This window comes from Carcharodon carcharias, chromosome 20 (assembly GCF_017639515.1).
Source record: "Carcharodon carcharias isolate sCarCar2 chromosome 20, sCarCar2.pri, whole genome shotgun sequence".
In the NCBI taxonomy this organism is placed as follows: Eukaryota; Metazoa; Chordata; class Chondrichthyes; order Lamniformes; family Lamnidae; genus Carcharodon; species Carcharodon carcharias.
This window is the reverse complement of record NC_054486.1, coordinates 68,274,162-68,292,156: the sequence shown is the minus strand read 5'-3', so window position 1 is coordinate 68,292,156 and position 17,995 is coordinate 68,274,162. Positions and strand designations below refer to the sequence as shown.

The window sequence follows — 17,995 nt, the reverse complement described above, 5'->3', positions numbered from 1 at the left end:
GCAGACTACAACAAGTGAATTGAAAGTTGGTGCTGCTCCTCAAATCCAAGAAAGAGCAAACTTTCAAACGCTTTTAGTAAATAAGTACTAGTTTTTCTGCTAGTGTTTCATGATCTAACCTCTATTCTACCCATATTGAATCCCAGCTAATCCTCTCAAACATTCTCTTCCCCGCACTGCACCCTCCCCTGGTTCACTGCCACCATCAGTTCTGAGGAGAGATGAATGACACATTTAGAGTTTTGGGGAGATTTAGTTGTTACAAACCCCTGAGCAGCAGATAACCTTAAGCAAAAGGTTTGAATTCCTAGTGACCATCAAAGGCCCTCTTCCTCAGTCTCCACAGAATTGCTAAACCAGCCTTCAGCAGTGAGGCCTACACTAGTGATTTATTCTCCATACCTCGCCAGGAAAGATCTTCTAGGATCTTTAGTTTGCCACGGGATGCATCTTTTTGACCAAAGACAGTCCACCCTCCCACGTTCTGCTTGGTAGCTCACAGAGGACGAGTGGTCTTCTTTCTGCTGACCACACCAGCTGCAGATTTTGTCTCTGTAAGGTCTCTTTCTCGTTTTCTGTCCAAAAACTCTGAAACAGAAAGTCTGTCCAGTCAGCCCAGCTGCTCTTGCTTTTCTTTTCAGGTGTGAACATTTTGCACCTTACTCTTAGTAAGTCTCAACCTGGGCCACCATTCTCCATGCAGGCTTGGTGTCAGGCAGAACTCATAGCAGATCAAATGACCCGCTTTACTACTCCATTTTACTTCAAATTAAAGAGACAGTCCAAGACAAAATCAACTTATAAAACCTCACTCATAACAAAATTTGATCTAGTATTACCTGTACAAGAGATTTATAATTTATATTCTGTGCCTTCATCCACTATGTTTATAATCTTCAGCCATGAAGGCCCTCTGCTTGTAATTCACTCTCTAAAACCCCTCCACCTCCCTTACCTCTTTTCAAGACCCTCTTTGATAAAGTTTTTAGTCACTCTATCCTGATATCCCAGTCTTTGGCCCAGTACTTTTTCAGTGTCGAAAATTGATGTCCGAGGAGAACAAACCACCACTCAAGAAGGGCACCAAGAAAGCTGTGAGTAAAGTCACAGCAAAGGGTGGCAAGAAGCAGAAAAGATTGAGGAAGGACAATCACTCAATCTACGTCTACAAAGTAATAAAGTAGAAAACAAAAACAGAATTACCTGGAAAAACTCAGCAGGTCTGGCAGCATCGGCGGAGAAGAAAAGAGTTGACGTTTCGAGTCCTCATGACCCTTCGACAGAACTTGAGTTCGAGTCCAGGAAAGAGCTGAAATATAAGCTGGTTTAAGGTGTGTGTGTGGGGGGCGGAGAGATAGAGAGACAGAGAGGTGGAGGGGGTTGGTGTGGTTGTAGCGACAAACAAGCAGTGATAGAAGCAGATCATCAAAAGATGTCAACAACAATAGTACAATAGAACACATAGGTGTTAAAGTTAAAGTTGGTGATATTATCTAAACGAATGTGCTAATTAAGAATGGATGGTAGGGCACTCAAGGTATAGCTCTAGTGGGTTTTTTTTTTTATTTTATATAATGGAAATAGGTGGGAAAAGGAAAATCTTTATAATTTATTGGGAAAAAAAAAAAGAAGGGGGAAACAGAAAGGGGGTGGGGATGGGGGAGGGGACTCACGACCTAAAGTTGTTGAATTCAATATTCAGTCCGGAAGGCTGTAAAGTCCCTAGTCGGAAGATGAGGTGTTGTTCCTCCAGTTTGCGTTGGGCTTCACTGGAACAATGCAGCAAGCCAAGGACAGACATGTGGGCAAGAGAGCAGGGTGGAGTGTTAAAATGGCAAGCGACAGGGAGGTTTGGGTCATTCTTGCGGACAGACCGCAGGTGTTCTGCAAAGCGGTCGCCCAGTTTACGTTTGGTCTCTCCAATGTAGAGGAGACCACATTGGGAGCAACGAATGCAGTAGACTAAGTTGGGGGAAATGCAAGTGAAATGCTGCTTCACTTGAAAGGAGTGTTTGGGTCCTTGGACGGTGAGGAGAGAGGAAGTGAAGGGGCAGGTGTTGCATCTTTTGCGTGGGCAAGGGGTTGTGCCATAGGAGGGGGTTGAGGAGTAGGGGGTGATGGAGGAGTGGACCAGGGTGTCCCGGAGGGAGCGATCCCTACGGAATGCCGATAAGGGGGGTGAAGGGAAGATGTGTTTGGTAGTGGCATCATGCTGGAGTTGGCGGAAATGGCGGAGGATGATCCTTTGAATGCGGAGGCTGGTGGGGTGATAAGTGAGGACAAGGGGGACCCTATCATGTTTCTGGGAGGGAGGAGAAGGAGTGAGGGCGGATGCGCGGGAGATGGGCCGGACACGGTTGAGGGCCCTGTCAACGACCGTGGGTGGAAAACCTCGGTTAAGGAAGAAGGAGGACATGTCAGAGGAACTGTTTTTGAATGTAGCATCATCGGAACAGATGCGACGGAGGCGAAGGAACTGAGAGAATGGGATGGAGTCCTTACAGGAAGTGGGGTGTGAGGAGCTGTAGTCGAGATAGCTGTGGGTGTCGGTGGGTTTGTAATGGATATTGGTGGACAGTCTATCACCAGAGATTGAGACAGAGAGGTCAAGGAAGGGAAGGGAAGTGTCAGAGATGGACCACGTGAAAATGATGGAGGGGTGGAGATTGGAAGCAAAATTAATAAATTTTTCCAAGTCCTGACGAGAGCATGAAGCAGCACCGAAATAATCATCGATGTACCGGAGAAAGAGTTGTGGAAGGGGGCCGGAGTAGGACTGCAACAAGGAATGTTCCACATACCCCATAAAGAGACAGGCATAGCTGGGGCCCATGCGGGTACCCATAGCCACACCTTTTATTTGGAGGAAGTGAGAGGAGTTGAAGGAGAAATTGTTCAGCGTGAGAACAAGTTCAGCCAGACGGAGGAGAGTAGTGGTGGATGGGGATTGTTCGGGCCTCTGTTCGAGGAAGAAGCTAAGGGCCCTCAGACCATCCTGGTGGGGGATGGAGGTGTAGAGGGATTGGACGTCCATGGTGAAGAGGAAGCGGTAGGGGCCAGGGAACTGGAAATTGTTGATGTGACGTAAGGTGTCAGAGGAATCACGGATGTAGGTGGGAAGGGACTGGACAAGGGGAGAGAGAAGGGAGTCAAGATAACGAGAAATGAGTTCTGTGGGGCAGGAGCAAGCTGAGACGATCGGTCTACCGGGGCAGTTCTGTTTGTGGATTTTGGGTAGGAGATAGAAGCGGGCCGTCCTCCTTCTTCCTTAACCGAGGTTTTCCACCCACGGTCGTTGACAGGGCCCTCAACCATGTCCGGCCCATCTCCCGCGCATCCGCCCTCACTCCTTCTCCTCCCTCCCAGAAACATGATAGGGTCCCCCTTGTCCTCACTTATCACCCCACCAGCCTCCGCATTCAAAGGATCATCCTCCGCCATTTCCGCCAACTCCAGCATGATGCCACTACCAAACACATCTTCCCTTCACCCCCCTTATCGGCATTCCGTAGGGATCGCTCCCTCCGGGACACCCTGGTCCACTCCTCCATCACCCCCTACTCCTCAACCCCCTCCTATGGCACAACCCCTTGCCCACGCAAAAGATGCAACACCTGCCCCTTCACTTCCTCTCTCCTCACCGTCCAAGGACCCAAACACTCCTTTCAAGTGAAGCAGCATTTCACTTGCATTTCCCCCAACTTAGTCTACTGCATTCGTTGCTCCCAATGTGGTCTCCTCTACATTGGAGAGACCAAACGTAAACTGGGCGACCGCTTTGCAGAACACCTGCGGTCTGTCCGCAAGAATGACCCAAACCTCCCTGTCGCTTGCCATTTTAACACTCCACCCTGCTCTCTTGCCCACATGTCTGTCCTTGGCTTGCTGCATTGTTCCAGTGAAGCCCAACGCAAACTGGAGGAACAACACCTCATCTTCCGACTAGGGACTTTACAGCCTTCCGGACTGAATATTGAATTCAACAACTTTAGGTCGTGAGTCCCCTCCCCCATCCCCACCCCCTTTCTGTTTCCCCCTTCTTTTTTTTTCCCAATAAATTATAAAGATTTTCCTTTTCCCACCTATTTCCATTATATAAAATAAAAAAAAAACCCACTAGAGCTATACCTTGAGTGCCCTACCATCCATTCTTAATTAGCACATTCGTTTAGATAATATCACCAACTTTAACTTTAACACCTATGTGTTCTATTGTACTATTGTTGTTGACATCTTTTGATGATCTGCTTCTATCACTGCTTGTTTGTCGCTACAACCACACCAACCCCCTCCACCTCTCTGTCTCTCTATCTCTCCGCCCCCCACACACACACCTTAAACCAGCTTATATTTCAGCTCTTTCCTGGACTCGAACTCAAGTTCTGTCGAAGGGTCATGAGGACTCGAAACGTCAACTCTTTTCTTCTCCGCCGATGCTGCCAGACCTGCTGAGTTTTTCCAGGTAATTCTGTTTTTGTTTTGGATTTCCAGCATCCGCAGTTTTTTTGTTTTTATCTCTGTAAGTAATAAAGTAGGTTCACCCTGATTCTGACATCTTCTGCAAGGCCAAAAGCATCATGAACTCCATTGTGAATAATTTTGAGTGCAACAGGGGTGAAGCTTCCCACCTGCTCAATTTCACCTTATGTTGGCAAGCTTTCATCAATGAGATAATGAACATGCAACAAACAATCTATTTGGGTGGGGTGTTTTTATTTGATGCATCTTTGCTGATGGCTGTGAAGGTCAATCCTTGAAAGGCAGGTTCTGCCACAAGCATCGCACATGAAACTGCCAACTTATGTAGCAGGTTGCTGCTTTTGGCATTGGCACCTGTTGCCAAGCTGCTGTAGCCACTGGTTGGTGTGGTAGTGCATGCCAGCCCCGAGGAGGTTTCACCATTTCCCTCTTTCATCAGCTGTGACTCCCACGTGCAATAGTCAATGTTTAGGGTCTTCATGTAATGCTTGCAAGCATCCTTGAAGTAGAATCATTACACCAAGTGGTCAACAATCACTCCAGGGAGACCAATATCACTATTTGCCTGCCGCTGCCCAGAAGTTGGCTAAGCATACCATTTCTTAAAGTGTAAAAGTGATAGCTCCAGGTAAAATTTCATTGTTCTGAAAAATACCCTACTTTATTCACTCACTCACATCATTGCAAGCAACTAGAGATCCCAGGTGAATATTTTTCCAATTTATCACCTTTCTCTCTCTCGCTTCATTCCTACTCTTGCAGTGAAAGATAAATTCAAATTTGCCATACAAAAATTGGATATCTTTAAAATGAAAGATTGATCAACTATAAGCTGAATATGACTTGTTTGAAAATTGTAACTTCTTAAGTAATTCTTATGACTGCTTATTCACAAAATAGGAATGGGATGCCCACCAACATCACAAAGAAAGGCTGACTGGAGATGGCAAGGGAAGCGAGTGGCGGAAGCATCACCCCTAGGACCCAGGTCCAGTGCTATGAGATTCAATTACCTCACAGTATTAAGAAAGGCAAGTGCAGCTTCTTTCTCCATCCTTGCACGGCACCTACTCATAGTCCCTCTCTTCCTCCTTCCAGCATTCGGCCCAATCACCGTCATTTCAACCAGTAATCTTATGCTCACTCCTCACACACATCCTACTTGTTACCCTCACTGCTTCTACGTATGAGTCTGCCATTAATTACAGAACCTGCACCTATTTTTATTCCTTTACTTACACTCATTTCACACTCAAGACATTCCCATTCACCTAGCATCTCACTTTTCCTCCCTCAGTTTATACACTACATGCAGTAGCCCTGAATATGTATTTGCCTTCTCAATAGCCACTCAACTCTTTCCTCCTTCTGCAGATGAGTGTGCACAACACAAGAGATAACTGAGGAGTGAAGGCCCAGCTGACATTTTGACTCTATCTCCAGAAGAGGTAGCACTGGAAATAAGTGAGGCATTTAGAGCAATGAGCACTGGAGACAGTGGTTCTGCTGAGCAGGGTAGCTCGTTATCATTTTGACTGCTTTATGTACCACTAGCATTTCCACTGTGCAATTTACCCTGGACTGTTTGGCCATCTCCAAGGATACTGCAGCCAGGCCTTCATCGCAAGAGTCATGACACCAGACTTTGCAGCTTTGATAGAAGATCAGATGGTTGCCATCAGATTCTGGCTTCAACATCTGCTCCAATTGGCAGAGACTGATGCCACCAAATGGATAAACTAGTAAATCACATGAACTGCAGCTTTCAAAGTTTTACTCATCTACTGCAATTTGTTCACCCACAGGTCAGTGGGAGTGATAGTGCAGCTTCAAGACAAGCAAAATACTCTTCTCAGAACCTCAGCATGTTTGCCTTTATTTCCAAAATTATCTGCAAACTGGGGTTATAATTCTTTTATGCAAAAGATCAAAAAACAAATTTCACAAATGTTCAGGATGTATTACAACACAATACATATTTGTTTTTCTTAATCATCTTTCTCATCTATTATCTTCATATTAAAAGAAATTTAAAGGGAAAGATTATCTAGGAATTTTGATATTATGGTTAATAATTGGTGAAACTTGAAGCAGCAGTCGTGTTAAAATTATAGTAGAGAACTTGCAACTTCTAAAATTCCAGGTTGAAGTGTACAATTACGCTAAAAGTTCTATTCTTTAAAATTAGCTTTGCTTGTGGAAAGTAACCATACTGTGTTTGTAAAGATGAGGCCATTCTTAATTATTCTTACATCTACCAAATGCTGAACTTCTTCCACCTCTTCTCTGCAATGTACATATTAAAATCCCTCACTTCTCCATGTGCAAAGGATGCAGTGTAAAATTAAATCCAAAACAGCTTTGAAGTCTTTATTGCAATGGCTCCAATGTCTACAGTACAGGCAGCAAACATCAGTGCAATTATCATACATCATTTATGGCCCAGTGATACACTTATACTCTAATAGAGGTGTGGTACCCAATGTGCTCATTATACTATAGAAGGGATTAAGGATAATTTGATCACAATTTTCAATATGTTAAAGGAAAATAATAAATGTCTATCTCTTTATATACTATATTCCTTCTGGGTGGGGAGAGTAGGCCTAGGGGGAAGAGATATTAGGAAACACTTCAACACACAAAGGATGGTAGAAGTTTAGAATTCTCTCTGCAAGTGGCAACTGATGCAAGGTTAATTCTTAATTTTAAATTGGAAATTGTTGATTTTTGTTAACCAAATGCATTAAGAAATATAGGGCAAAGGCAGGTATCTGGAGTAAGGTTACAGAGCAGCCACAATCTCAACGAATGGTGGAACTGGCTCAAACGGCTAAATGGCTCACTCCCATTTATAACTTGTGGCTAAGTAAGCTTTGCAAATAAAAATTTTAAATGACCACACTGTTGCATTTGTTTCCCCAAAAAGGCAAAGTTTCGTTCATATGGGCTCAGGAGAGGAAAAAAAAACTTTAAAAAATAAGCTTGCATTTGTAATTCTTAATATAAGTAGCAACACAGTGATTATACAAAAATGCATGTGTACATTTTTATTTAACAGACATCCTCAGTAAATTTCTCAGTAAAAACAGCAATTACAAATATCTATAGTACATGTTAATGTTTCAAGCTTTATATTATTGCTTAAAAAGAATAAAATGTGCTTTGTTAATGAATAATACAAAATAGATTAGTTTTAACATGTTTAACATAACCGCAAAAGTTTTTTCCTGGGACTTACAAGTCGATAGTTACTGCAATTAATATACTGCAATTTAATGCTTTTAACTACAGACAGCAATTCCATAGAATACTGTTCAAAAATAATTCTGACCTCTTTTAATAGCTCTTAAGACGTTTAAAATTGGACCAGACATCTTCCATCCAAATCAGGATTCATAATTATCAGTTGCATGCTGCAACCCAAAATTTCACAAATTGTATGATATTCACTTAAATAAATAAATAACGCTTGTAATAACTTAGATCAACTGTCCCAATTAGAATTCGGCCTGTGCTAACTACCTAACCATCAGAAATCATGGCTTTTTATAAACGTAAAAAGTGACTTAATTTGAAATAAAATATGCATCTCAAAGCGTAAATTATAAACGCTGCAATTCTTTTTAAAATTAGGAATAAACCTTTAAACTTTCACAATTTTCAATCCTTAGCCAGCGTTGTCTTCTGTGCCCAGATTCACAGTACTGTTGCGATTACACAGAACAAAGTGGAACATTTTCATGTCAAGTCCACAGAGAATCTAGCAAGGAAACAATTCAATACCATTATAGCACGCATAAACGTTTTATCCAATGAATTTAAGATTATAACTAAGAACTTTGTGCTTGTTAGACAATAATGCAAGTACATTGTCATAGTGACAATTCCTTTTTAACGATATTTTCTTGAACTATCACGGAGACTGAAAGGATTCCATTTATATGGCAATTCTGAAATGCAAGAAGTTCATTTAGACAACACAAGAGTTGATCTCTCCTTGGCACAGCTAAGGAAGACATTTTATAAATCCTCTTTGAATCACAGTTTTAGATACATAAAATATTTCAAAATTACCTGTTCAAGTAAAAATTATAAACAGGAGACTTTTGAAACTGTAAAAACACTAATTGGTATTAAAATATATATGTATGAAAATATGTACCATTTTAGTTTAAACCACAAGTAGAAGAACGAACTTAATGAAAGCATTGCCTGCAAAAGGCATTATTTGAACAATATTTTGAAGAAAGAAAACTGGACAGAAAACTTTACAAGAGAGATATAACTGAAAATAAAACAAGGTGGATACGTATTGTACAAATATCTTTTTAAGAGAGTGAAAAAAACTCTTAAGTTTAAGACCCAACAATAATCTCCATGATGTGATCAAGCTCATTTAAGTCTGTTTTGCAGTTTGGGGTAGAATTTATGGGTGTTGGCAAACCGTTTAGTAATTCAAATATGACTGGTGTCGTTTTTGGACTAGTCATCAACCCAGACATTACTGAGTCAAGCTCATGCCAAGAAGTGTCAATATCAGCAAACAGATCATCTATTGTCATATCTGTGAGAGAACTGGAGTAATTTGCAATCTCAAAACTCCCGAATACTTGATCCAAGGGCTTTGGACACTGCTTCAGATCCACTTGCTGCTCCTCAGATTCCAACATATTCAGATCATTTTCAAAATGTGCTTGGACCAGATCTTGGTCTGGTGTTACAGTACTGGTGTCTTTAGCAGAAGCAGCAGCTGAAGAACAAGTAATATTCTCACAAGATAGGCAGTTTACCTTGGTTTTAGTAAGAGTGCTTGTATTACTGGTGGAAGCGGTGGAACTTTCTACATGTAGCTCTTTGGTTGGAGTACATAAGAAATCTGTGGCAATAAGACTATCTGAGGAAGTTTGACCTATGTACAGATCGCTTCCTGTGAAAGCCGTTTGTCCTTGCCAGCTGCAGTCTTGTATCATTTCCTCCTGAATCTGTCGCACGGTGTTGGCTATAAGCACTGAGCGACAAAGGTTTGGTTCCACCACCATCTTACAGAGCTGAAGTTTGAACAATGAGATGTTTAGAAGCGACTGGCGTTGCAAGTTATATGGCAAACTAAGATTGCTACCAACAGAATCAAGGCAGGCATCCACAACTTGTTCTTCAGGAAATTTACGTTTTGTGCCTTTTCCCAACATGTTGACCTACAAAACAAAGCAATCACAATGAAAGACTCATTCTTCAAAATTCAAAACATAAAATACCTTGGAGCTAACCACAACTTCAGAAAATCTAACTACATTGCCATATATTTTGTTCAATACAATAATCTAGATTTTAAATGTATTATTGATATTCAAGCTATGTTACACTTTTCTGTTACCACCATCAATGCCAGTTTTGTTTGTAGCATAAATACTCTTAATTCCACCAATTAATTTTACCCTGTCATTTTCATTAAAACTTCCAGACTAGTTAAAATAAACTACTGATACAGTAAAGAAAGGGAACTGTTAAGCAAGGCTGGATGGAGGATTCGTTAGCTAACAGGAAGCAGAGAGTAGAAATAAATAGGTCTTTTTCAGGTTGGCAATATGTGACTAGTGGAGTGAAACAGGGATCAGTGCTGGGGTCTCAACCATTTACAATCTATATCAATGACTTAGATGAAGGGACCAAATGCATGGTTGTGAAATTTGCTGATGACACAATGATAGGTAGGAAAGAAAGTTGTGAAGAGGAAATAAGGGGTCTGCAAAGGGACATAGATAAGTGAGTGGGCAAAACATTGACAGACAGTGTATAAAATGGGAAAATGTGAACTTGTCCACTTTGATAGGAAGAACATAAAAGCAGTGTATTACTTAAGAGAGACTGTAGAACTCTGAGATACAGAGGGATCTGGGTGTCCTGGTACATTAATCAGGAAAAGTTGGTATGCAGATACAGCAAGTGATTAGGAAGATAAATGGAATGTTGTTGTTTATTGCAAGAAGAATGGAATTTAAAAGTAAGGGGTCTCCCATTTAAGACAGCGATGTGAAGACTTTTTTTCTCTCAAGGGTCGTGAATCTTTGGAACTCTCTCTTCCTCAGAGAGCAGTGGAAGCAGGGTCAATGAATATTTTTAAGGCAGAGGTAGATTGACTCCTTTGTTAGTCAAGAATCTAAGTTATCAGGGATAGGTGGAATGTGGAGTTGAGTCCACAATCAGATCAGCCATGATCTTATTGAATGGCGGAGCAGGCTAGAGGGGCTGAATGGCCTATTCCTGCTCCTAATTTGTATGTTTGTATGGAGGTGGGGCTCCTGAGAAGACAAGATGGTCAACTAATAGAGGATAATCAAAAATAGCAGAGGTATTTAACAAGTGCTTTGTATTGTCCTCTACAAAGAGGATATCAAAGAAGAGATGAATGCTGAATTGGTTGAGTGAGATGAACAATATGACAGATCAAAGGAAAACTTTAGATAAATGAGTTAAGCTTACAATAGTTTGTGTCTACATATAGAAATTACAACATGGAAATAGCCAGTTCGTTCAATTATCTATTGGTGTGCATCCTCCATGCAAGCAAATAGTTGCAACTATGTTAACTTCCAAATCCATTCAACCTCTTTTCTTTCTTCCACCGATGCAATCTAATCTTGATTGTTGACATAGTTTCAATCTCAGTCACAAGCCTTGGAAGTGAATTCGCACTTAGCTACACAAGTCTGTATGAATAAGGCTCTCTTACCCTCTCTTCTAAATCTCATATCTATGACTCCTTGTTGCAGACCCTGCAACCACTGGAAATAGTTTGCTTCTATCCACCCTCTTCCATCCTTCCATGATTTTAAAGGCTTGAGTTAAATTGCCTCGTGGTCTGTGTTGCTCTGTTGAAAATGGTCCAATTTTTCAAGTCTTTCTTTGTATTTGTATTTCCTCTACTCTTCTACTACGCTGAGCCTAATTCGATTGATTGTAATAACTGCTTTTTTAAAGCCATAATGCATCACCTAATACTGAATTTCATCTGCCACTCACTAATTCATTCCTCATCTTACCAATATCATATTGCAGTTTCCTTTGACATTTTAGAAACTTAAATATTACTGCTGTTTTGTTATCTCCCTCTAGCCCAAATCCAAATCATTAAAATACACAATGAACAGAAGTGACTTTGGAACCAAAACTTGAGGAAAATTATTATCCACTTTGAAAAAAACACCCCTTAATCCCCCTTGTATTTTCTCCCATCTGGTCAATTTTTTATCCACGTTCCAATTCTATACTTCTTAGTCTTCTCTGGTTATTGCCCACCTTGTTAAATGCTTTCTAAACTCCATGCATGCTACAACCACGCCATTGCCCTCATCTACCATATCTGCTTCTCCTCAATGAATTGGGTGGTTTGTGAACCACAATCACCCCTTTTGAAATCAGTTTTAACAATTTCAATTTTTTTCATTTAGCATGAAAATGTAAATATACTTATTATTTGGAGTCTACATGCCAACAGAGGAATGGAACCAAATCCTCAACCTCCTCCCTGCCACCCACGCCCCCATCAGCCACTCCACTCTGATCGCTTCCCAACCTGACTGCCCCGCTCCTCTCTTGACACCCACCCATTTCCCCATTCCTCTCTGCCCCGTCCCCAAACCCCCACCTCTCCCCACCCCTCCTGACTGCCCCGACCCCTAATCCCCCACCTCTCCCCACCCCTCCTGACCTCCCCGTCCCCTAAACGCCCCCCTCTCCCCACCGCCCCATCCACTAAACTCCCACCTCTCCTCACTCCACCTGACCGCCCTGTCCCCTAAACCCCCACCTCTCCTGACCGCCCCGTCCCCTAAAGCCCCACCTCTCCCCACCCCACCTGACCACCCAGTCCCCTAATCCTCCACCTCTCTCCACCCCTCCTGACCACCCCGTCCCCTAAACCCCCACCCTCCCACACCCACCCCGTCCCATAAACCCCCACCCACTCCCTCCTGCACACTCACTTCACCACCCCTTCCCTCACGCACACTCGCCGCCCCACCTCCATCCTCCTCCCTTCCCCACTCTCACCCCCTTCCTCCTCCCTCCCACTTCCCCTCCCCCAACCCTTCCACCTTCACCCACTCTTTCCATACCCCCTTGTCCACCTCACCACACCTTCCAAATCCCCACCCCATTACCCCGCCCGTCAACCCTTCCACCCTCAGCTCCCTTCCCACATCCCCCCACCCCTTAGCCCCCACACCCATCACTTTCCCCCCACCCCACCCCTTACACCCACCCATCCCATAGCCCTCATCCCTCCCCACCGTGCCCACTCCCCACCCGCAACCCTGATTCACCCCAACCCCTACCCTCATCTCCCCCCCACCCGTAACCCTCATCCCCCCCACTCCAAACCCTCAGCCCTCATCCCTCCCCCACCCCCCAAACCCTCAGCCCTCATCCCCCCACCCCCTCCCGTTCCCACCCCCACCCCTCGTCTCCCATCCCCCACCCGTCCACCCCCCTCCTGTTCCCACCCCCACCCCTCGTCTCCCATCCCCCAACGCCACACCTCGTCTCCCATTCCCCAACCCCACCCCTCGTCTCCCATTCCCCCACCCCAAACCCTCGTCCCATCCCCCCCCACCCCTCGTTCTCACCCACCCAAACCTTGTCCCCCCTCCTGTCCCCCACCCCTCGTCCTCTGGCCCCCACCCCTCGTCCACCACAACCCCCATCCCTCGTCTCCCGTCCCGCACCCCTCGTCCTCCGTCCGTCCCCCACATCTCGTCCATCCCTCCCGCCCCCCAACACCCAAACCCCGTCCCCCCACACCCAACCGGCAACCCTCACCCCCCCCACACCCAACCCCCGTACCCCACCTCCAATCCTCCCCACCCACCCGCCCGTCCCCAACCCTCGCCCCCCCCCCACCCGCCCCTCACCCCCATTCCCCAACCCTCGTCCCCTATTCCCACCAACCCTCTTCCCCATCCACCTCACCCTCGTCCACTACCCCGTCCCCAACCCATCCCCCCGCCCCCATCCCTCGTTCCCCCCACCCTCAATCCCAACCCTCGTCCCCCACCCCCATACCACCACACCCCCAACCCTCGTCCCTGTCCCCCCGCCCATTCCCCACCCCAACCCTCGTCCCCTCGCCCGTCCCCCACCCCCAACCCACATCCCTGTCCCCCCCGCCCGTCCCCCACCCCCAACCCTCGTCCCTGTCCCCCCGCCCGTCCCCCACCCCTAACCCTCGTCCCCTCGCCCGTCCCCCAGCCCCAAGCCTCTTTCTCGTCCCCCCACCCGTCCCCCAGCCCCAACCCTCGTCCCCCCGCCCGTCCCCCACTCACAACCCTCGTCCCCGTCCCCCACCCACAACCCTCGTCCCTGTCCCTGACCCCCACCCACAACCCTCGTCCCCATCCCCCCCACCCACAACCCTCATCCCCGTCCCCCCGCAAGTCCCCCACCCACAACCCTCGTCCCCGTCCCCCCGCCCGTCCCCCACCCACAACCCTCGTCCCCGTCCCCCCCGCCCCCCCTACAACCCTCGTCCCACCCGCCCCCCCACAACCCTCGTCCCCCCCGCCCCCCACCCCCAACACTCGTCCCCCCCTCCCCCCGCCCCAACACTCGTCCCCCCCGCCCCCCACCCCCAACACTCGTCCCCCCCTCCCCCCACCCCCAACCCTCGTCCCCCCCGCCCGTCCCCCACCCCCAACCCTCGTCCCTGTCCCCCCGCCCATCCCCCACCCCTAACCCTCGTCCCCTCGCCCGTCCCCCAGCCCCAAGCCTCTTTCTCGTCCCCCCACCCGTCCCCCAGCCCCAACCCTCGTCCCCGTCCCCCAGCCCCAACCCTCGTCCCCCCGCCCGTCCCCCACTCACAACCCTCGTCCCTGTCCCTGACCCCCACCCACAACCCTCGTCCCCATCCCCCCCACCCGTCCCCCACCCACAACCCTCGTCCCCGTCCCCCACCCACAACCCTCGTCCCCGTCCCCCCGCCCGTCCCCCACCCACAACCCTCGTCCCTGTCCCCCCGCCCGTCCCCCACCCACAACCCTCGTCCCCCCCACCCCCCCACAACCCTCGTCCCCCCCACAACCCTCGTCCCCCCCACAACCCTCGTCCCCCCCACACCCCACCCCCGTCCCCCCCGCCCCCACTCCCAACACTCGTCCCCCCCGCCCCCCACCCACAACCCTCGTCCCCCCCGCCCCCCAACCCTCGTCCCCCGCCCCCAACCCTCGTCCCCCGCCCCCAACCCTCGTCCCCACCTGTCCACCCTCGTCCCCCCGCCTGCCCCCCACCCACAACCCTCATCCCCGTCCCCCACCCACAACCCTCGTCCCCGTCCCCCACCCACAACCCTTGTCCCCGTCCCTGTCCCCCACCCACAACCCTCGTCCCCGTCCCCCCCACCTGTTCCCCCACCCACAACCCTCGTCCCCGTCCCCCACCCACAACACTCGTCCCCGTCCCCCCGCCCGTCCCCCACCCACAACCCTCGTCCCCGTCCCCCCGCCCGTCCCCCACCCCCAACCCTCGTCCCCCCCGCCCCCCACCCCCAACCCTCGTCCCCCCCACCCCCGTCCCCCCCCGCCCCCAACCCTCGTCCCCCCCGCCCCCCACCCCCAACCCTCGTCCCCCCCACCCCCAACCTTCGTCCCCCCACCCCTCGTCCCCCCACCCCCAATCCTCATCCCCCACCCCCAACCCTCATCCCCCCACCAGTCCCCCCCCCACCATCCCCCTCCCCCCACCCCACCCTATACCCTTCACTTTTCACCCCCTACTCCCCACCCCGCCCCTTACTCCCCACCACCCCCCCCCAATCTTTACAACTGTCAACCAGTTTTACTCTGAAGTTTGTGTAACATAATGATCAGCAGTGAACGGGGCCTATGCCGGTTTGTGAGGGCCTGTGGTGATCCAAACTATCTGGATGTTGCCGCTTTAAGAGTCTGAACTGCCCGCTCCACAGTGTGTGACGTCACCACTGGTCCCCGGGGTTTCTCCGTAAGGCCAGGCCTTGGCAGACAGGCTTCAGGATCACCGAACAGCATTTCAACTCACCGGGGAGCAGAAAACCAGCAGCAGTGCGAACCGCTACTATTTAAAGAGGCGGTACACTTCCTGTAATAAAACTGCTACAGAAAGTTAAATCTTTGCCCAGCGGTAATGGCCGCCATTTTAGGTTCGCTAACTCATTCCTACCCGAATGGACCTTCGAAACGTAAGCAGCGCTAAAACAAAAAAATAAACATCCCTCAGCTTTACTTACCTGCATCAAACAATACATTAAACGGCGGGCATAAAGAAGGTCTGAGAAGACACTAAGAAGACGAAGTCTCAAATCAGTGAATTACGGGAACAGACGCAATCGCAACCCTGGCGGCAGGAAGTGCTGCCATATGATTGACAGCTCGCAAGTCCGGTTGCTATGGTTTCACTGGTAGTTTGATTGGCAGATGTGGTGTTCGCTAGCCCCGCCTACTCGGTCACTGTCCCCGCCCATGTGGTGACGCCAGATGGGAATGTGACCGACTCTTGAGTGGAGAATTGGATTATTGCTGTCCTAAAAATAAAAACAAAAAAACTGCGGATGCTGGAAATCCAAAACAAAAACAAAAACAGAATTACCTGGAAAAACTCAGCAGGTCTGGCAGCATCGGCGGAGAAGAAAAGAGTTGACGTTTCGAGTCCTCATGACCCTTCGACAGAACTTGAGTTCGAGTCCAGGATAGAGCTGAAATATAAGCTGGTTTAAGGTGTGTGTGTTGGGGGCGGAGAGATAGAGAGACAGAGAGGTGGAGGGGGTTGGTGTGGTTGTAGGGACAAACAAGCAGTGATAGAAGCAGATCATCTGTGAAAGCGGGTTTTAGTAAACACCTTGTCAAACACTAGGAGAGAAATGGAAAGCAATGAAGGTGAACAAGGCAACAGAGAGATACGGAAATCTTGTCGCAGAGAGGAACAGAACTTCTTCAAGGAGGTAGGCATTTCTTGAAGAGCAGTGGCAGTCAATTAAACACAGATAAAAATGTCCTTGTTTGAACCAGAAAAACATCCAGTTCCCAACGAGTGCTCCATTCAGGAGCACCACTAGAATAACGTTCTGACAAACTAAAAACTTTTGTCTCAAATTAGGATGTAATATTATACCTATTATCAATAAAGAAGTGCAAGAATTTTAGAACAGTTATAATAGGGAGCTTTAATTGTCCGAATATCGACTGGATAGTTGTAGTGTAGGGCATAGGCAGAAAAGAGTTCCTATAATGTGCTCAGGAGAATTTTCTGCAGCAGTATGTTTCCAGTCCAACAAGAAAGGGGGCATTGCCGCACTTGCTTCTTGGGAATAAGTTGGGACAACTTAATCAAGTGTCAGTAGGGGCACATTTAGAAGACTGTGCTCATTGTGCCATAAGGTTTAAGTTGGCTCTGGAAAAGGACAAGCAACATCCAGGGTAAGAATAGTTAAGGAAGGGGTGAAATATAAGCTGGTTTAAGGTGGGGAGTGGGGGGGTTGGGTGGGGGAGAGAAGTGGAGGGGGATGGTGTGGTTGTAGGCAAAAGCAGTGATAGAAGCAGATCATCAAAAGATGTCACAGACAGCAGAACAAAAGAACACATAGGTGTCGAAAGTTGGTAATATTATCTAAACGAATGTGCTAATTAAGAATGGATGGTAGGGCACTCAAGGTATAGCTCTAGTGGGGGTGGGGGGAGCATAAAAGATTTAAAAATATTTTAAAATAATGGAAATAGGTGGGAAAAAGAAAAATCTACATAATTTATTGGAAAAAAACAAAAGGAAGGGGGAAGAAACAGAAAGGGGGTGGAGATGGAGGAGGGAGGTCAAGACCTAAAGTTGTTGAATTCAATATTCAGTCTGGAAGGCTGTAAAGTGCCTAGTCGGAAGATGAGGTGTTGTTCCTCCAGTTTGCGTTGGGCTTCACTGGAACAAAGCAGCAAGACAAGAACAGACATGTGGGCAAGAGAGCAGGGTGGAGTGTTGAAATGGCAAGCAACAGGGAGGTTTGGGTCATTCTTGCAGACAGACTGCAGGTGTTCTGCAAAGCGGTCGCCCAGTTTATGTTTGGTCTCTCCAATGTAGAGGAGACCGCATTGGGAGCAATGAATGCAGTAGACTAAGTTGGGGGAAATGCAAGTGAAATGTTGCTTCACTTGAAAGGAGTGTTTGGGCCCTTGGACGATGAGGAGAGAGGAAGTGAAGGGGCAGGTATTGCATCTTTTGCGTGGGCATGGGGTGGTGCCATAGGTGGGGGTTGGGGAGTAGGGGGTGATGGAGGAGTGGACCAGGGTGTCCCGGAGGGAACAATCCCTACGGAATGCCGACAGTGGGGGTGAAGGGAAGGCTTGTAATGGATATTGGTGGAGAAGAAGAGTTGACGTTTCGAGTCCTCATGTTCTGTTGAAGGGTCATGAGGACTCGAAACGTCAACTCTTTTCTTCTCCGCCGATGCTGCCAGACCTGCTGAGTTTTTCCAGGTAATTCTGTTTTTGTTTTGGATTTCCAG

At 47.5% G+C, this 17,995-nt stretch overlaps 1 protein-coding gene across 1 annotated transcript in view; it reads right to left on the bottom strand.

Moving 5' to 3' along the window:
- LOC121292339 overlaps positions 1-15,891 on the bottom strand; it is a 93,439-nt gene extending 77,548 nt beyond the window's left edge. The window contains exons 1-2 of the mRNA XM_041214191.1: positions 15,737-15,891; positions 8,843-9,677 (exon numbers count right to left, since the gene is read on the bottom strand). Of these exons, the coding sequence (XP_041070125.1) occupies positions 8,843-9,677; positions 15,737-15,754 (853 nt within the window). The 5' untranslated portion in view covers positions 15,755-15,891. The remainder of the gene's footprint in view (positions 1-8,842; positions 9,678-15,736) is intronic.
- Positions 15,892-17,995: the final 2,104 nt, after the last annotated feature.